The sequence below is a fragment of the Platichthys flesus genome, chromosome 11, assembly GCF_949316205.1.
Source record: "Platichthys flesus chromosome 11, fPlaFle2.1, whole genome shotgun sequence".
NCBI classification, from domain to species: domain Eukaryota; kingdom Metazoa; phylum Chordata; class Actinopteri; order Pleuronectiformes; family Pleuronectidae; genus Platichthys; species Platichthys flesus.
Genome location: NC_084955.1, coordinates 1912787 through 1933901, shown reverse-complemented (window position 1 = coordinate 1933901; position 21115 = coordinate 1912787). Strand labels below are relative to the sequence as shown.

General features: G+C 40.4%; 1 protein-coding gene across 3 annotated transcripts; it reads right to left on the bottom strand.

Moving 5' to 3' along the window:
- Positions 1-1099: 1099 nt before the first annotated feature.
- On the bottom strand, positions 1100-20249 carry sqlea (squalene epoxidase a). 3 transcript variants are annotated; one of them, XM_062399156.1, is made up of 22 exons: positions 20178-20249; positions 17778-17854; positions 17598-17670; positions 16442-16554; positions 15710-15805; positions 15523-15606; positions 15291-15417; positions 15056-15161; positions 14175-14357; positions 14007-14081; positions 12260-13769; positions 11823-12095; positions 10935-11196; positions 9138-9315; positions 5737-5833; positions 5544-5657; positions 4706-4877; positions 4146-4241; positions 3371-3513; positions 3000-3096; positions 2765-2852; positions 1100-2009 (listed from the first exon to the last, which is right to left on the bottom strand). In XM_062399156.1, exons 12-22 carry the CDS (start codon positions 12093-12095, stop codon positions 1817-1819), a joined length of 1713 nt encoding a protein of 570 aa, XP_062255140.1. In that variant the 5' UTR covers positions 12260-13769; positions 14007-14081; positions 14175-14357; positions 15056-15161; positions 15291-15417; positions 15523-15606; positions 15710-15805; positions 16442-16554; positions 17598-17670; positions 17778-17854; positions 20178-20249; the 3' UTR covers positions 1100-1816. The 3 variants fall into 3 exon arrangements, with proteins under 3 accessions (XP_062255140.1, XP_062255139.1, XP_062255138.1); XM_062399155.1 differs by having other exon boundaries at positions 11823-12573; positions 12825-13769; XM_062399154.1 differs by having other exon boundaries at positions 11823-13769.
- Positions 20250-21115: the final 866 nt, after the last annotated feature.

Here is a 21115-nt window from a genome sequence, read left to right as displayed (position 1 = left end):
TTGGAAAAGTCATGGAAATTTGTTATATTCATATTTTCATGTCGTTCATTTTAGGGATGGGCATAATTAATCGACGATAGATGAATTGATCATTAAGAATTTCGTCGATGACATTGATCATCGATGAAAACTATTGCAGGAGGTCGGAATATCCGAGTTGCCCTGAACGCAGCACTGCGAGGATGTTAGCAGCTGGAGGAACCAGCCCGGAGCTAACCTCCGCTTGCAGGCCTCATGTCGGCACACGGACCCTCAGTCCAGGGGAAGGGAACCCGGACATACCCGGGTCTGGGTGAGGGGTACCGGGAGTATGGACGTAACAACAACCGGACTGAGAGATCGAGAACCGTCAAATCGAGCTAGCTCTCATTGGCTAGCTGCTGCTCTGTCATCGGGGCTTAAGAGTACAGCAGCGCATATTTGCAAGTGTAACCATTGAACGAATGCCGTTTAACTGCCTCAAGAGTTGTTCATCTTGTAATAAAGATCTCAATGATGAAACACGCTGTGTTGCATTGGAATTCTCATTGTTAGTTTGAATACTACATTTTGTAACTTTTTCGCGTATACACCGAGATTTCACAAAATGTTCAGTAATGGAAATTTGGTTTAAAGTTATTGGAAAGTCATGGAAATCTATTGGTCAAAATGTGTATGAACCCGGTTGTAAGCGTTGTAAGCAGTGATTCACCAGTGTTAAAATTGGATTTGGTAAGTTCCCCTGCTATTCCTAAGTTTGATTTGAAGCTTAATATTGTTTTTAATTACTAAATTATAACTCTAATGCTAGAAGTCTGCTGGTAAAGGCTGTAAATCTATGTAGAGATTTATTGAATGGCCAATCAAGCCCAACACAAGCACAGGTGAACAGGACACCTCAGGAGCTCTTTATCTCTGTCCAGAAGAAGGGACACCTGACTGCATCTGCATCTGATGTTCCGTCCGACTCCGGCCCCAGTCAAACCCAACTGTCCCAAAGGTGACATACAGCCTCGGGTGTATACAGGACTGATGCAGAACAGGGATCTTTCTCAGCTTGTGGGATTGTAGATTTGTCCCATTTAGCTGCACCTTTCATGTTTCAGTGTGGAGACCAAACTATTGTAACAAAAACTTTTTTATCACAGTACACAAGGAACAACACTCTTAGGAAGGAAGGAAACTACCTTTACAGAAAAAAGAAATATGTTTGAATAGAAAGTGCTGTAGTCCTTTTGCTAAGCAGAATCATGTTGAAAACACTAGAGAAGTGTGATTGCTGTATATAAACCAATGTACAGCTTGCTGTTTTATGACATCCCATCATAAGTGCTTCAGATTTAAAATATGAAATCCTTGTATTACAAATTTGTCACCATCATTAGCAATGGATATATCAAACACACAGCAGGAAAGTTTATGTGTAGCAGAATTATGACACTCCATTGCCAAGCTCCACATGGTAATTCTGTTTGGCAGGAATATTTCCACAGCGCTGAATATTAAGTGTTAATCATTCAGTGTGAACTAATGCACAGTATGATACACCTCCAGCATAAAGGGCAGACTGTGGGTAAATGCATACATGGATAATACGGTATAATTGCATGGCATGTCCATACTGGAACAGGGCATGAGGTAAGCACAGTAAGACAGTTTAAAGTAAGGCAGAGGCATATGTAGAAAATCCTCATGGTTTGAGATGGTAACGTCGCCTTTTTCAGCAGGCAGGCAAACATAGAAAGTACTCTCAGATAATACACTTATTTAGAATTTTGCTTCCAACTTAAGACGTAGACCTGACATCGGGTTAGGTCTATCTGAGTCCAGATGCTCGTCAGTACACCAGGTACTTGAATTCAGAGTAGATGAGAGGAAACATGACCGTACAGGCTCGATACAGGATGGCCCCACTCTTGAATAAAGCTCGAGGTTTAGTGCTCCACGACTCCGACTTGAAGTTCACGTAGATTGCATACATCGCCACGGCAAAGAAGTGTCCAATAAGCATCATAGGTTTTGGTGTCAGACTGGTGGGGAGAAAAAATCATGATGTTATTCATTCAATATCAAAATACTGAGTCAGTTGTAGTTTAACCTCTTGACATTTTTGGAAACATACTTATTTGCTTTCTTGCCTATTGAGATCAGAAGATATTCTCATGTTCATGGTTCAAAAAATCTTTAAAAATATATTTATTATGACTTACAAAACTGATATGTAATGTGATATGTAAAGAGACAGTATTGTCCTATTTGTGTTTTCTCCTGTCTTTCGCTCAGCTTCAGAACTGTAAGGGATTCCAATTAAATTAATTCTGTGTATAAAGGGAACCTTTTTTATATCCGCCTATTGCCTTATAGTTTTGTCCCAAATATCTTGTGGAACTTTAATATTTGGACTAAAATAAACACACTGAATGAATGTACTTTACTACAAATATCTAACAGGCTTATCTTAGCTTGGTCCAATAACAATAAGAGACATTCTCTGCTCACTGCTCCCAGTCCAACAAATAGTCCAGCACATTACTTCCCTTTAAACCGCACTGATCATTTTTCATTACACAATATTTTTGGTTGGGGCTAAACGTAAGCTAATTCTAGATTTATCTCTTCATCAGTGCTATACTAAGCCGGCCAGCTGCTGCCTATGTCAAATTGATATGAGAGTGGTATTGATCACATTTCCAATAAAGGTAAAGCCTACTGCCTATTAGAAAAGTCTTAATGGAAGACTGCTCTTGGAATTCTGTTGTTGTGGAGGACGTCTTGTATAACGTACACTGAGAGAAGTCCAATAGGTCCAGCAATGCACTCTCCACCCAGCTTGAAGTACTGGAAGCAGGCTTTTCTCAGCTCGCAGAGAGAATCTATAGTGAACACAAAATAAACAACAACATGAACATGATGAGACCCGTTAAGACCATTATCAGGTGTTGAAATGGTTTCAGTTTCTTTTTGTTTTATTATATTTATTCGATGCGGTATAATAATAGTAGTCTTGGGCAGACACTCACTGTCAGTGGCTGAAAACAGCTCATACAGGGCCTGGGCCAACACATTCACCACAAAAGAATGTGATGACTTGCGTTCCCAGTGGAATCTTTTCTTTGCCTATTGAGAAGGAGAAAAAGAGGAAAAGAGAAGAGTTTGATATCGCACATTGGTCTGCAGTCTCACCTACAGCTGAGGGAATAATGGGAAAAGGCATTGGTGATATCATAGTGTCTAAATATAGCCTCTACTTGCTGTCATACATAAGTTAGGGGTAGATGCAATGATGGCCCTCATGAGTGTTTGAATTATATTATAACAATGTGTTTTAAATAATCCTGACAAGAAAAGGCTGGGGGGGGGGGGGAGAGAGATTTATTGTTGATGTGTTCACCTGCAGCATGGCCTTGTCGTCGTACAGGTCGGGGATGTTGTTGAGCAGGTCCCTCCAGATGCGAACATCGTTGAGCGCGACGCTCATCCCTCCTCCCGTCAGAGGATGCCTCATGTTGTACGCGTCACCAAGGAGAAGGACACCTGCAAAGGACACATGGCTGTTTGTCTGGCATCCAAATACACAGTTTCATATTTACCTTACAAATGTGAGGTTTGTAATGGGATAATAAATTCTCTGTTAACGTCTTTTAAATGTTGAATCAGGTTAAAAAATGTTAAATGGTCTGTATTTATATATCTACTCAAGGTGCTTTACAGTACAGTTTTACATTCACCCATTCATACAGTGCATGTATGGGCAGCACTAGATGGGCATCTATTAGGGTAATTTGGGGTTCAGTATGTTGCCCAAGGACACTTCAGCATGCAGATGGGGCAGACTGGGATTGAGCTGCCAACATTTTGCTAAAATGGCCAACCGCTCTACCCCCTCAGCCTACTGAGGTACTTTTAAATGTTTAAACACCTTAAAAAAATGGAATTTACAGCAATAATTAAGCTTTACTTAAAACACAGACTAACAGCAAATTATTGGACAACTGGGCAATTCATTTTGCTGAGCAATTCATTTAGCTATTCTTTTTCGCACAATAATGTCCATCATGATGCAACACATTTAGAGAAAAGCACTACACTCTAAACCTGCTAAGGTCAGTACAATAGATTCCCTCTGGCCATCTCTGACAGCACCTCAGTCAATAACACTTCAGTACCTGGTTTATTGACAGGGGAGGGCGGGAGGAAGCTGGCAGGCATGGATCTGAGTCGATCATTCTGCAGCGCCACCATGAAAGGCTCCTGTAAATGCTCTAAAGGAAGGAGAGAAAGAGAGGAGCACAGGTGGTCCATCACGCAGTCGGCTCTTTGGTTGAGAACCAAGAGGTGCATGCTGGGCACATGAACAAGAAAAGGCACTTTTTTTCTTTTGTTGCCTGACTGTACATTTATCAATGTATCAGTGTGACTGACTCCACTGACGGCTTTGATATTTCAGCTGAATAGCGGAACGCGCCGTGAATGTCAAAGCCTTCAACATCAGCTTCCTCAGTAGCACCGGCAGCAGTCTGACTTTGTTCCAGTTGAGCATTACCTCTGGTATCAATGCGTCATGAAAAGTTGTAAAAAGCTAAATCTTCCCAATAATGATCTTCAAATGCCCTCAATACACCCTGAGATCAGTTATCACTCTACAGGAGCTCATGAGAGATAAATATATAAGAATACAAGCTCAGAGCCATTTTCAAATTGAAGCCGTATCTGATCCTTCCTGTACCTGGCAGCTGTGGGTGTATCTTCTCAGCCATGTACTCTGAGAGGTTGCGTGGCATCTCCCCCCTGACGTCAACCAGCACTCTGGTCTGTGATGAGGAGATCTGGTAGATGAGCACCGGGCTCGGGTTGGCCAGCACCAGCTCAGCGTGGTTGGCTTTAAACTGAGGACAGTCCTGGAAAGAAGCAGAATGATAACTCAGAGACGGACAGTGATGAGATTTGACAAATAACATTTACTCTGTTACTGTACATAAGCACCTTTTTTGTTTTTCCTTTTTTTTTAACTGTACTTTAATGAACTAGATTCATTTTCGGGTGCTCTTCATTTTTACCCCACCACATATATCAGGAAATACTGCATATGCATTGTCTGAGGGAGCAAGCTAGTAACCACACCCACACTCACTTTTACTTTTAATACTAAGCACATTTAGAAGCAACTAATTTTCTTTCTCTCAAGAAGGAATATTAATGTGGTACTTGGGCTTTTACATTTGTACATTTTTGTCTTTTTATTTGTACTTCCTCCTCCACTTATTTTGGATTTAAATGATTGCCTCTATTGTCCTGACTCCAGTTTGTTTTACCTTGATGATTTATTGGATAGTAGACACATTGTTTTAATCAATATTTGGAGCCTCTGTATTTCCCTCTTCACACGTTTCTTCCCAAAATTAAAGACAGATTTATACTTAAATTAAAAATATTATAATAATAAAATAAAATACGAATGTACCGTTAGAATAAAAAAACTGTTTCATTCTTAATCAATATGCCCAAATTTCCGCATATACTCAGGTTTCTCTTTTCTTGAAAAAAGACTGATATAAAATAGTTACATTCATGAGGCAACCGACAAAGTGAGAGGAGGTTTGAGCTTTCCCAGAAACCAGGCTCTTCCTGAACTTGGAGAAGCAGCCATCAGCCACCACAGTCAGCGCTGCACGGATTTCCTGCAGACACAAGTTTGCACAGTGTCACACACATTGTGCATTAAACACGGGGGGTGGTAGGGTTAGGGTTAGTCCTTACCTTGAGGTCTCCAGTTCCTTTATCCTTGTACTGGACTCCCATTATGCTGCCGTATTCTTCCAGCAAACTGCTCACAGTCCCTTCTACGAATGTGACACTAGGGGGCACAATAGGACAATTGGAGACTTCAGCATAAGGCATCTTTGCAAATGATGGTAGAAATGCTTCATTCTGATGGCCAAGTAAATATCATTACAGTTTTTTTCAGTCGCTAACAAGCGTTTTTCTAAACAGTAGTCACATTTTCAAAACTCTAAACACGATGGGCACAACATCGGTCCTTTGTGGCCATACCATTCACACATTTCATGTTGTTTTCACACAATATGCAGTCAGTGAACACATTTATATAATGCTTACATTTTCTTAACAGACAAGCTATACCTCCAAACAAAATTATGGATTGTTTTTGTATTATTTACAAATGTTTACACACAACATCCCACAATTGCAAACACAATATTCCAAACCTTAGATACAGTATAAAAACCTCTGCTTCTGTAATACAGTAATATCAGTTCTAAAACAATATATCTCAGCTGATAATAAACAAACAATTGAATAATTGACACACAGCTGATGTATGTTGGGTATATTGGGTCAACCACAGCTGATTCCACTCTGGCTTAGAATCAATGGCATTACTAAAAGGAGGACTTTGAGGAGTGATGTTTTTGGAAACAGAAACCGAAAAAGATGTCTGGACGAGGAAGAGTTAGAGCAAGGGGCCCAGGGAGAAGAGCAGGCCCAGTGAGAGGAGCAGTGAGAGGTGTAGTAGTGAGAGGAGCAGGAGTAGTTAAAGGAGCAGGAGAAGTGTGAGGAGCAGGAGTAGTGAGAGGAGCAGGAGAAGTGAGAGGAGCAGGAGTAGTGAGAGGTGCAGGAGAAGTGAGAGGAGCAGGAGAAGTGAGAGGAGCAGGAGTAGTGAGAGGAGCAGGAGTAGTGAGAGGAGCAGGAGAAGTGAGAGGAGCAGGTCCAGGGAGAAGAGCAGGCCTAAGGAGAGGGCAAGGTAGAGGTATAAGAATGCGTGGTGGTGGCATTCTAAGGGCTACAAGGGCAGTGGTGAGTGATGGAATTCGTGCCACTATCATTGACAATGTGATAAACCACGGTCTTTCACTAAGGGAGGCTGGTGAAAGACTACAGCCCAATTTGGGGCGGTCAACGGTTGCGTCAATTATACGCATCTTTCAACAAACCAACAGGTAAGTTTGCGTTTTACATGGATTGTTTCTATTCTCACTTGACATGTCAATGAGGCCATACAGTAATGCATATGTTGATTTTTTTTGTCCCTCAAAAGAATGCAACGTCTTCCTCCCTCTGGGGGAAGAGGTAAGCTCCTTAATCATCAACAAGAGCTTGCCATAGTAGATATGGTTGTTGCAAATAACGCAATTAAACTGCATGAGATTCAAAGCAGAATTTTGGAGGACCAAGAGATATTTCACAATATCAATAGCATCAGCCTCGCAACCATTACGCGGACATTGTCCAAACACAGAGTGCGGATGAAACAGCTCTACACTGTTCCCTTTGAGAGGAACAGTGAGCGAGTCAAGGTGCTACGACAGTTCTATAAGCTTTGCACTTTTCAAGTAGGTAACCTACTCAGTAATAGGTTACAGTACTGTATGGTATATAGTACTTTAATGGCATGATTTACATAAATTTTATTTCAGAGAGTTATGGAATTGGAGGCCAACCAGGCCCTTCATGAATTTGTATACGTGGATGAGGCAGGATTTAATCTGGCCAAAAGGCGTCGACGTGGAAGAAATGTCATTGGAAAAAGGGCCACAGTTGATAGTCCTGGACAGAGAGGGGCAAATATCACTATGTGTGCGGCAATTTCAAATGCAGGATCACTCCTCCACAAATGTCAGGTTGGACCTTACAACACCGAGCGCCTCCTTGCTTTTCTCGATGATCTCCACCAGCGCCTGGTTCCAGAGCAGGATCAGGAGGGTGAAAACAGGAGGACCTTCGTTATCACCTGGGACAACGTGGCCTTCCATCACTCACAAGCAGTTACAGCATGGTTTGAGGTCCACCCAAGACTGATTCGTCTATTTCTTCCACCCTATTCACCTTTCCTCAACCCCATAGAGGAGTTTTTTTCTACATGGAGGTGGAAAGTCTATGACCATCAGCCACATGACCAGTTGTCCCTCCTTGAAGCCATGGATGCTGGCTGCAGGGACATCACAGTTGATGATTGTCAAGGGTGGATCAGGCATTCCAAGCGGTTTTATCCAAGGTGTATCGCCTTGGATAACATCAGATACGATGTGGAGGAAAACTTGTGGCCTAAACCTGAAGATGGCAGGGATTAGATAAAGGAATTTTGTGCTTTTTTTTAGTTCTCCCTTTTTACTGGGCTTTTTGGTGTTGCTTTTTTGTTCATGGATATATTGTTAACTTTAAACAATACTGTAAAACGTTTTCTGTTGTATCATACTGTAAACAGTATTTCTACTATACCTCCTGTAGTAAACAGTAAAGAAAAAAAAACTGATTCGCTTTTTACTGGAATGCTTTTGAATGTGAACATTACATGTGGATATACAGTACAGTTCCCAACCAAAAAGTTTGGCGTAAAAAACAGTGGATTGCATGTTTTGCATGCAAATACCTGTAAAACTGAAACATAAAAATCTATGCAGTTTTTGTAATGTCCACAATAGCCAGTATTTTGAAACCTGGTGTACTTTGATTGGCTGCATGTTCCTTATGAAGTGAAAACAAGAGTTATTCTTTGAAAGAATAATTTCATTTTGAGTCAGATGTCCAGTGTTTTGGTAAAGTTAGTGTGTGCAGAGAAAGATGTCTTCTATTTTGAAATGAAGAGTTAGTATATAGTTAACAAAATGTGCTTTTGAGAAGAAAATTATCTATTTGGCCAATTGTGTTTTGTAGGTGTAAGTCTGTGTTAAGAGTTTAGAAAAAGTATTTTAAGTATAGGTAAGCGCTTGTTAGCGATGGAAAAAAACTGTAAGAGCTTTTCTATTGACCAGCGACTTGTCTTTAAATTCATTGGTACATTCAACAGAAAAACTGGGTTAATGTCTCTCTATATTAAACTGAATCTTAAATGTTCTCTACTCAACAACCTCAGTAAAACTAAACGTGATGGATTAAATAGAAGTTGATTCTTGAATGTGGAAATGGTATAACACAGGAACCTAGATGATTTAAAGTGCAGGTGAAAGCTCCAGATGGGTTTGAGTATTTTGTCAAACTAACCATATCATCTGGTTTTATTGGACTAAACAGCTGAGGAACATTTAAGGACCAGGCTGGCATAATACCCCATTTCCCTGTAGCCCCCAGTGCTGTCAGAAACAGGGTCATGCCATTAGCCCGTTAGCACACAAACCAATTTTTTCCATAACTCCACTCACTTTGGCTCGGCCAAGGCGACTCTCCTCAGGCCCATGATGAATCGACCGTGATGGAAAGCACGTCCACACTGGATGCTGTCCTCCTCCTGAGGGTAAGGGATCTCCACCTCCGTGCTGCTGGCCATGTCATGGATCACATAGCCGTTCACCAGATGGGCATCCAGACCCTCCACTGAACCTGAGGCCAAACACATGCAACAGGTTTCTGTTTCAGAGCCTCCTTCATTATTCATTCAGTCTGTGCCGTGCACACAAAGAGTATGTGGTTTAATGCCGACACATGAAAAAAGAACAAGCTACTGTTGTGGCTGGAGGGGTTAAAGTGATGTAGCCTGAATCTTTGTTAATATTGCTCAGTTTAAAAGTCAGTTTTTTATCATTTTTAGAGTTTAAGTTGGAAAATTCACTTAATTCCCACACCACAGAAATATTCCCTATTAGCTTGTTGCAACTGTTCATTGACATATTGCGAAGTAGAGATGACCCTGTTGGGTCACAGTGGCTCAGGGCTGAGAGTCCTGTTCCAACACTGTGTTGGGTGCTGCTGTTCCAGAGTTCACTGGAGAAGTCCTGGAAGAACAGAGTCGTCCAAAGTCTGTTGCAACAGAATTTATAAGGTTCTATCAGAAAGCTCCCAAAATCCACCTGATCCTGTCCGGACAGACGTAAGGAAAGGAAAAGAGTCTCCATCCATTTTTGTCCAAAGTTGTATTTAATTGGTTCTTTATAATGGTGTAACATCACATTTTAATCTGATTGGTTCTTTTTATAATGTTATAATTGCAGAGACATGTTTTTTATTGCTAAAACTGCCAAGTCAAGATTTTCCCTTCTTTAAAGTGCCTACAACAGCTCTTTTCCTCTGGCCATTACTTCCTGCCACCACCTGTGGTGCTTCCTGTTTCCATGGTATCTGACACCAAAAAGGGTTTTAACCTTTATGAGTAGATACTGCTGTAAATATAAAGTGGATTATTGTAATAAAATATGTAAGGGATGTGAGTAAGTGATGTTGTTTAATTATCACAACAAGCCTGCAATGGGATCACACCAGCCGCAACACCCGTCAACACCCATCCATGAGTGCTCAGTGGCCATGAACACTCATTGACACAATGCATTCCCTATGTACACTATTGTTAAACATATCATCTAAATGCCCCACTTTAACCCTGAAACCTCCAATCAAGTCGCCCCTTAAAGAGCATCCCTAAGAATTACTCTGCATTCGCAAATGAGATATGAAAACAAGCCTCACAATGTCCTTTAGCCCACATAACTATAGAAAGACGAGCACAAGCACACACACACACACACGCACGCACACAGATATCTTTTGAAACTTTGGCCTCTCAAACTTGAATATAAATTAAAAAAATGTTTGGTATAAAGAACACTAAAATCGTGGGAAAGAAGTAATATCGCTCTATAACAGGAATATTAACAATAACAATGAACATAAATGTTACTTTAACCTAAAAAAAATCATCTGAGCTACTTTGTCAGGACTATTCTGTGTCAGATGTTATTGTGGCAAAGAACAAAACAAGTTTCACCACATTCTCGTTGAAAATCGCTGTCTGATTGGTGCAAAGAGATGTGTGATGTCACCTTTACAAGCTCAGAGCTGTCACTTCAAACCAGTGACAATTAAAGCAAAGACAAAACAAAAACATGACAAAAATCTCTGGAGTGCAACAACCACAGACATATGTTCGTGTAGGACCACAGTTGCCAGGGCCTATACCCACTGGCACATGCAAAAAGAGCTGAGGACAGGTCACTTCTATCACTGACCTTCCAGGCCCAGGTCTTTAAGAGCCTTGTATCCTCCAGGTTGCAACAGCTCCCCAACTATCCTGTCAGGCTCCTTCAGGTCCCTCTCCACTACCGTCACCTTCCTCCCGTCCCGGGCCAGGACGGCCGCCATCGCTGAGCCCAGGACCCCTGCCCCAACGATCAGCACATCTGGCTCTGGGGCAACTGAGGAGCGACTGGTTGAGGCAGCGCTCTCTGTGGAAGAGACCTCTACATCTGCTCGTTTCCTTGTTCTCCGGCTCTTGAAGCAGAGGAGGGGGGAGAGCCTCAGCACAGAGCAAAGTACAAACTGTCTACCTTTATTTAAACACATCATCAAATAATAATAATAATAATAAAAAATTATGCTATCTTAATTTGTATAGCACTTATTACAAAATGCTTCACAAATAAAATATATTAATAGATAACATAAAAACTAATACAAATACAGTGATTAAATAATCAATATAAAAAAAGGATAAAAAAAACACAGAATTTCAAGTATGTGCACTTTACAATAATAAAAACTAGAACTGGGTCATGGCTTGTGGGAAAAGGATGTTTGAAGCTTTGAAGTAAAAGTAGGCCAAATGTGAAATAAAATATGCCGCTCTGATTTCAGCTGCACTCCTTGAACATACATAAATATTAGATAATAATACATTGTTAAGAATGGTAAATGGTCTGTATTTATATCGCGCTTTTCAGACTTGATGACCACACAAAGCACTTTACAGTACAGTTCGCCATTCACACACACATTCATACAGTGTATCTTTTAGCAGCACTTCTTTTAAGGTTACCATAGAGGAAATATGTTCTCTAAAATAGCAACAGCTGAATGGAAATAATAAAAGACTTTAAACTAAAAGGAAAACGTCTTACCTTTCTGCAGCTGTCCTCGGTCTTGCCGCTGCTCTGTGCAAGAGTCTGAGGGATGAAGTGGTTGACGACTGGCACAAAGGAGAGGAGGCTCAGAGGTGAACACACGACCTGAGAGAGTCGGAGCTTGTGGAAGTAGGTGATGTATGAGAGCAGCAGACCCACTGTGACCAGCAGGGCTGCGGCCACCAGCACCTCTTTGTTGGCCACACTCAAAACGGTGTCCGACTTTTTGTACAGGTACGTGAGGCTCGCTATTCCCAGGAAAGTCCACATCTTGTAGGATTTAAAACAATCTAAACTAAGACAGTGCACAGCTGAGACACAGGGTTTCTAGGCTGATTAAAAAAAGGGTTCGGGCTAATTAAATCATCAATAAGTATTCTTCATTAGTTTCTCAGGTTCTGCACAACAGGAGCCCGCCCTAAACAAAGACTCACCTTTGGAAACTCATGATAACTTTATCTCAGTAGGCGCGATGATGCTACTGCTGCTGCTGAAGCCTCTATGTTAATGAGAAACACGGACGAATCTGGATTGGCTGGATCCACGTCCCGCCTCCTTCACAGCTCAACCCGCATATCAGGAGCAACGCGGTGGTGAGCAGAGCTCACGCTATCCTCCGATTGGCCACCACGACGGCGAAGGGCCAACCCCTCGGCCGCTGATTGGACAGCGGGCGTGCAGGATGGTAGTATGATGTGATGTCAGTGGAAAGGTGCGAGTTTCATTTATTTAACAGCAGAAAGGGGACCTGGAGGAAAGAGGGCTCATGTCTGACAGGATGATCACTCTGGAGCATAAAAACGCGAATGCCATAAATCCTATAGATGCTCTCGTGTGTCATCTGAAGCAGAGATGACAAGCTGTTACCATAGTTCCAAAAGTTGTGCATACTGAATAATCTCACTAATTCTGTAAAACACTCACAATAATGCACATTTTAGCATTAGTTTGTTGTGCTGCCAAATAGATATTCTGTATTTGTAGCAAAGGAAGTGTTACCTCAGGTTGATGTAACTCGTGGTATCCAGAAAAAGGCTCAGAGTGAATCCTCTCTCCAGTGTTCATTGCTCTGAACAGACCATGTGTCATTGTGTGACACCATACTGCTTCAAATACTCAAAGGTTAGCAAAATTATTCATCAGGAGGCAAACATGTAAATAAAGTCTGACACATCAGTTCAATCTGAAAGGTGGAGAAACTGGGCTGAAAAGAATTTGACCCAAACCAGCTGTTTTTCTCCCCAGATAAAAAAACCTACTTCAACCACTTCTAGCGTTGACTAGGAGAATATTTCAAATTAGACAAGACGAAGAAGAATTGCAGTTATAAAACAAATAAATACAGGAACTAACTATACCTTCATTTTAACATTTTTGTTTAGATCAGCTTTAGTAAAGCAAAAATGTGTCTTTATATTGGTTAATATGATGCAATGCAAATAAGATACATTTTCTTATAATGTGTTCCAGTATCAAGGATGTAAACCCATAACGTTTCAGGCTGTTGATGTATTTCAACTGTGAGATGTTTCAACATTAGTCAATAGTTAATATGACTACAGCCTTGTTACATCATGGGGCAGGTGACATTTTATATTGTAGTGATATAGTTTGAATGACATATAAAAAATATTATATTGAATTGGTCCATTAGTCAGACAGTCTGAATCATTACCGTATCAGATTCAGCTAAACATCTGCATGTATTCAGTAGAATAACTATTAATCCCAGTGGGATGAATCACATGCTCTACATTTTAAACTTTGTGTTTGATCTGCTCTACAGTGTTTCATCACCATGCACCTGGGTAACACAGCTTATATTTCAGGTCAAAGGTCACACAGGAGGGTTGATTTTTTTTAAATGTAGTGATTAAAGATGGATTCATATTTGTCTTGCTTGCCTGATGTGACTCTGGGTTCACCATTCTGCTTGATGAAGGCCTGAAATAATAAACGACAGAACATTTTGTTTTATGTCATGCTATTTTCTCTTCCATATTTATTATTAATCTACACACCTCCACTGATTAAAATGGAAGAGTTAAAAAGAGAAGTGGAGGCAGATGTTTAAGTTGCATAAGATAAAATTATTTTTATTTGACAAATTTATACAAAAAACAAGGCTGTAATATTATAAATATTAAGTATCATCCCTGAGGACCTCAGGTGGAGTCTTACCTCCATCTCCTCTAAGGTTGCAGAACCATCCTCCACTTTCTGACCAAGGCCCTGACTGAAGCTCGAGTATCGCTCCTGTTAAAGTTACGCATAATGAGAAAACTGTTGACAAGAACTCAAATCGAGGGTGGTTTTACAGTGAATTTAAAGCTGCTGTTGCACACGTACCTTCACCATACCAGTGATAATTCCATCCTCAATGATGCTAACAGCGTTCCTGAGTCCTCTTGCAAAGGTGTCCATGGCTCCAATGTGAGCTATGAACAGGTCTTCCAGGTCTGTAGAATCTCTGCACACCTTAGCATCAAAGTTGAGGCCTCCTGGCTGCAGACCACCTTGTTCAATGATGGTCTGAAACAGATTAGACCCCAGAGGGAAACTGATCTCTGTTCAATCGCTGCTCTCACCTAAACCTATCATTTACGAATGACACAGTACTGCTAGAACAAAACACTGTAAATAAAGAAGTGAAGCCCAAGTGCCTTGATCGCCACCTGGTGGCTTGCTGAAGTATTGGTCATAAATCCAACCTTCTCTATGTTAGTGGATGGGATGGTAGCAATATCAACAAGGCAAAGTACAGCTCCATTTTTTTTTTCTAAATGGATGTTTCTGTCATTTAAGGTAGTTCTTATCACATTTATTTATGTTCAAGTTCTTTAGTTTTCCAGTAAGTTTGGTTTGAATTAGTTATTGTCATCCAGTGTTTAGTCTTTGTGAGAACTGTTTTGTTTCTCTGCTATTTGTAAAGTCCTGACTGTACAATGTAAAGTGTTTTGAAATAATGTATCTTGTGATTTGGCGATGTACAAATAAGTGTATTTAATTTTTTTAACCAACTGTGCAAATAGGCAACCGTTTTTTAACATGTTATATCAGCTTTAATAGGGTATTGGTGTATCAGTTGTATTTCCAGCTCCTCCCAGTGCCTCAGGGTGACAACATTTTTTAATCATGTTAAAGCTAAAGCTAATTTCAACAGTGTTAAGACGCAGGCCACCCTCAGGGACACCATCAGCAGAAAACGTCTGTGACAAACTAACACTCACCTTCATGACCAAGGTGGTGTTCCTGATGTCCATGGGGAACTGATCTGTGTACCACCCCAGGTCTGGAGAGCCAGTGTTTGCGTCAACTGAACCCAGCATGCTAAACCTGTGCAAAGCCAGGATGATACAGAACATTTGGCATATGTCAGAGGAAAGCTGTCCTAGAATTAAGATGCTGAGAGTGTGTTCTCTCAAACGTCAAGTCATATTTCTGTGAGCTGTGAAGGTGTCTCACGTAGAAGCCTAGACAACGTCATGTTCGTAGGAGTGTCCTGCAAGGGTGGTGTGGTTGGGCTCAATGTTCAACTTGAAGTGACTCTCCAGACCATAGTGCTTCAGGAATCCTATAACACTCATGGCATCTGATGAAGGAAACAGTAACATGTGAAATCAGTAAGGTTTGTTATGTTTAAAAACCTTTGTTCTGTCTTTATTTTGTTTTTTGGGGGGGAGAGGAGTGCGCTTACCATAACCATACTGGTGTTTGCAGGGCTCCTTGGGCTTTGGTTCAATTAGAAACTGACACTTTAACCCAATGTGCTCTTTGTACCCTGGTGACAGAATACCCAGACATGAAGCTGTGACACACACACAGACAACCCACAGACCACAACCCAGACCTGGAATCAGCTCTACACTCGTGGCAACACTTACTAACTGCCATTTTGAAGAAGTTGGCCATGTGCTTCAGCTCAGCAGCAACCACAGTATTATGGATTGAATGAAAACCTTATCTTCCTCCCCAGAACACTGAGAAGACAAATGATGGATTAGGAATTTTCTGAGAATCAGGTCAATATTTTTACATTTAGACAATTTGTGGTTGCATGCCTCCGCCAACCAGTGCAGTTTCCGTCTACATGATTTTGTATTATTTTTATTTAATTTAAGTTCTCCCTGACAACACCACTGAAATCTAATAATTGCATCTCTGAGTGACAACTGAACAGCTGAATAAATTCCCTTAAGATAGTCTTGAGATACTGTATCCCATTCAAGAAGGCACAAACATGTTTTGTCAGGCCACAGTGACTTTGCCCTTTGACCCCAAAACTGTAATCAGTTAATCAGTGAGTCAAAGTGAACACATGTGCAAAATGTGAAACAATTCCCCTGAATGTTCCTGAAATATCACGTTCTGTAGACTAAACACGTTTTGAAGGTCACAGTGAGCCGGACCTTGGACACCAAATTTTAATCAGGTCATCCATAAGATCAAGTGAATGTTTTCCCCAGAAGAAATTATAAACATCGCATTCACAAAAACGCAGGGTCACGCGTTCTGGAGATATGGCATTCACAAGAATGGGATGGATGTACGACCTGAAAACATAAAGCCTCTGGCCGATGCAGAGTCATAACACTTCACAATCTAGTCCCACGTACCAAAATTCTCTGCACCAAGCTTCTTGGCAATATCCAGTCCCTTCTTCACCTGAGCACCAGCGTAGGCCAGAACATGACAGTCAGGGTTGGTGGCTGCACCGTTCACGGAGTGTCTGAAACCCAAAAGGATCCGCACCTGAGAAAGAAGTGAATCGTGGCTTCACTTCTATATGAGTCAGCAGATATTTAAAGATAAATATCTGCTGACCTCAGTTTAAACAAATTAAAAAATGATTACAAGACAATTAGTTTAAGTAGACTGAGACAGACTTTATTTAACATTAACTCCATCTCTTTGATCTCTTGAGTTGATCTTTTCATGAAGTACCTAAATGCATATTTCCCCCATTTAGAGAACTTCAATGTCTGTCCCAGATTACCCAAAGCATCCTGTCCCACATTATCAACCATGATTGATAAAGTGGGATGTGGAAAGGGTGCTTTCTTCCCCTTTTTCACTAGGCCCCATCTCCCTACATTAACAGTTTGCGGTCATCATATTATTATTTGCACTTTTATTATCAATCAGATTATTTAGTAAATCTTCTTTGAGTTGTGTGTTGTATTGTTTTACAGCTAGTATGTGTCAGAACTGAAGGGGGGGGGGGAGTAGCTGTTAGGCTGCAGATTTGACAAGGGTTGTTCTTTTTGTTTTTGCCTGAGTATGATTTAGTTTGCTGTATTTGGGGTTCATGTTGCCTTTTTGTTTAATAAACAGCCCCTTTTTTCACCTACTCCTGCCTAAGGATCTGCTTCTTCAGTGTCACGTTTTCAGTGAACAACATCCAGTGCTACATGGGACAACAGAACATTTTCCAAAATAAGAAAAACTAATATACATTTTAAACAACTCAGTGCATATTTTTTTGCTTGACTACGTCACAAACACAATTTGATAACAAATAGGAAGATAGTCTTAGTTATGTTAGATTTAAATCATTACAAATAATTGGGGAGCTCCTGATTGACATTTGATTGCTCTGCCTCTTTCTGGGACATCACCCCTATGAAGACACGTGATTTCAGTCACATGATGTCCATGCTACCCTGCAGTAAAAGTACAATTGACTAGATTGAGATGGAACAGGAAATAAAGAGACTGGAGCATAGGTGTCCCAGATTACCCAAGGTCCCATAGGAGCTAAATTCATCCTACCAGTTCCACAGAAGGAGGGCCAGTAACAGACTGAGAACCTCAACCAGTCCTCCATGGTCCATCCCATCAGCACCTGCACAGATGAACACTGAGGAGTCCCCAAAACAAAACACTTCTCTGCTTCAGAACACACAAATTATCACACACACACACACACACACACACACACACATCACCTACCTCCTCTGCATTGTACTGTTTGAAACACAGGGCGTCTCCTGGCCTAGCACTGGGGAAAAACGGGATCCTGGGGATGCCTGTGCAACATTTCATGAAACAGAGGGTTATGAATATTGTTTAAATATATATTCTCAGCTTCTGACGTGCAGTGAAAGATTTAGAAACTGTTAGTGGGAGTACCCACACACACACACACACACACACACACACACACACACACACAGTCGACCATGTTGTTGGACAGCAGTAAGAAACATATTAAATTATATATATATATATATATACAGAGGTGTATAGTAACGAAGTAGATGTAGCTGTACTTCGTTACACTACTTAAGTATTTTTTTTGAGGATTTGTACTTTACTTGAGTTTTTTTTTTTATCAGGACTTTTACTTTTACTTCACTACATTTTTAAGTTAAAAAATAAACTTTTACTTCGTTACTTTGACAATTGCCACCTCGTTACTCGTTACAAATTAAAATAGTCTCTGCATGAGATTCCGAGAGGACGAGAAGAACCACGTACGGTACTCTCGCGAAGAAGGTATAAATGCGGGATGCGCGCGCCGCGCGGGGGCGGCAGAGAGATCACTACAAACATGGCACCCGCTCAGCATGTGGATGAGGCAGACACAGAAGACGACACACGGCGTTCAACAGAAGTCGACGACATGGTCATACCTGGAAAGTATGTTCAGCTACCTCTGGATGGAGGCAAATTCCTACCGAATGAGGTGCATGTTATGCCTTCCGAAGTGCCACATTACATTACATTACATTTCATTTAGCTGACGCCTTTATCCAAAGCGATTTACATTTTTTTAGAACACTCATCATTTTATGAGGGGCCATCTAGGGGTTCAGTATCTTGCCAAGGATACTTAGGCATGCAGATGGGATAGAGTGGGATTCGAACCGGCGACCTTCATGTTGCAGAGCACCCGCTCTATCCCCTAGGCCACGCTCTCCCCCACGAAATAAAGGCCTTCAAAAACTCCCCGTCCAACCTCAAAACACATTGAAGTAAGTGCATTAAGTAAGCAATGTCATTTCATGTGGCAGGAGGGATATACAAATGTGTAAAACATAGTTTTAGCTAACATTACAGGCAAGTTGCTAACGTAACGACGTGCTAGCATGGTTGCGTGCTAGTAGCAAGTTGCTAACGCTATGTGCTAACGTTAGCAACTTGCCCGTATCACACGTGTGGTGATGTCGTGGACAAATAAACCTACGCCACACACGCACGCACGCACGCACACAAGTGTTATGCAGGAGTGTCAATAAACAGGGTTAGCATCTCGAACGAGGCAGTTTTCCTCCTGCATGATACATTTAGCTTCACACAAAGTGCTTCACTTTTTTTAATGAAAAATACACAAATAAATCATACAAAATCTCTAACTTGGAAGTTAAGCAATAGGCTATTGAAAATGTGCCTGTTTGTTCATAGGAACTGTAGTAAAATGGCATGCTGTTCATTAAAATAGCTTTGTGTTTGTTTTTTTAAATTGTATTTGTTGTACAGCAATTAGATATCCAAGCTCAGTGTCCTGTATGATGTTTTAGCTTTAAATTATTTGGTATTTTTGAAAGATAAAATATAGTTGACAGTTGACCATTTCTTTTTTTTTATTAATGTTGGACATGCCCACAAACGGGACATCAGGGTGAAAGGGGTTAGAAATCCAGACCTGTCATTGTGGTAACTGTTGAATGATTTCTTGAGTATCATTTGAACTAATATTATTTCTTTTAATTTTGTGTTTTTCATGTAGAGGGCACATCCACAACATCTAAAGAAATATGAGTAGCTGACCTCACAAAAAAGAAAGAGGGCTTCGGAAGCTGGGACCTCCACCCTCAAACAAAAAGTTCTTATGTTAAAGACATTGTTTATTTTTGAGTGGTATTCTATACCACATTTCATTCACCTGAAAAAGTGAAATAAAAAGTAAGGGGAGAATAATTTTGGGTTGTTTTGCTTCCTTTCATGCGTACTATAAAATACTTGTACTTGTACTTTTGATACTTGAGTATATTTTTTCACAAGATACTTTTGATACTTAAGTACATTTAATGTGAGCTACTTTAAGACTTTTACTCAAGTACATTTTTTTTAGGTGACTTTAACTTTTACCAAAGTAATTTTCAGTTGTGGTACTTATACTTTTACTTAGTACTTTATACACCTCTGTATATATATATGTGTGTGTATTGGTTCCTTCGCCACCTGCTGCAACAATACAAATAAAGTGAATTGTTAGTTTTGCTTAACGCGGCCTCCAGAGCTCCCACGCGGGACACTAACGTCACATGCACGCTAACGGACGCACAAAAATGTCCAAACAAAAGACGTGATTGCAGCCATTTGTAGCACTAAAGTAATGTGATTTACCCGCAAAGAATTCCTCCCCGGCTGACATTTTCTCCAGAGCAACTTTCTAGGTTCCTGTTTGCAGGCGAGCAGCAACTTTAGGTCCACGCCCCTCCTACTCAACAAGGAGTGTAATTCCCTCTTCACACACAAGGTGACACTAAACCTCTTTAGAAGCCCACTGTGTTCTTGTGTCTAACAGCAGCTCCGTTTGAATCGTGTTCAGTTCTGAGGTTTAGTTCAAAACATTTCAAGTGGAAATGTCGTTTTATATAATGACAAATATACAAATCTTTATACGATAACATAAATCTTTCAAAAACCTCTACAAGTCCCAAATATGAACATGTATATACATTGACCATCCCCTTTAACAGATGTGCACACATGCATTTTCTATCACAATCCTGATTTCAAATGATAAATATAATAGTGTTATATAATATTGATAACTATATGGTATGGGTATTCTTACTTATGTTAGAATGTATTATGTCTTAGGACACGGCAATTAAATACTAGTATTAGAAGATACCAATTGAATTATTTCTTCAAATATTTGCAAAACAAGCAAATGAAAATGAAAGGCCACTTTCTCCTGTGGACAACATGGCTGTCATTTGTAATGCTTATAAAATATCCATGTTCAGTATTACCACAAAATGTTCACATTAAAAATAAATGCATGTGAACAATTGATATTTGATCATAAAATATATACAATATAAAGAGCTGTAAGCCTGACTCTCATATTTAGTAAGAGTTTAGTAGTATTTTGTTTTGTAGGTTGTTTTGAATGATAGCAATAATGTATTCTTGGTTGTAATGCATGAACCTATGTTAAACAGAAGATGAATACGCTCAACTGGAGCAAAGATTACTAACCTCAAGGCTGTGAAAATGTGCATCATAATGTTAATTTTCATATTTTAATGTGCACTTTGGTTGCTTTCATTTCT

Coding starts and splice junctions, on each gene's coding strand:
- sqlea (XM_062399154.1), bottom strand. CDS start 12,095: ATGTGGACTTTCCTGGGAATAGCGAGCCTCACGTACCTGTACAAAAAG. Junction 5,834..9,137: donor GTCGCCTTGGCCGAGCCAAA/GTGAGTGGAGTT, acceptor TGTGCCCCCTAG/TGTCACATTCGTAGAAGGGA. Junction 4,242..4,705: donor GATACACCCACAGCTGCCAG/GTACAGGAAGGA, acceptor TCCTTCCTTTAG/AGCATTTACAGGAGCCTTTC.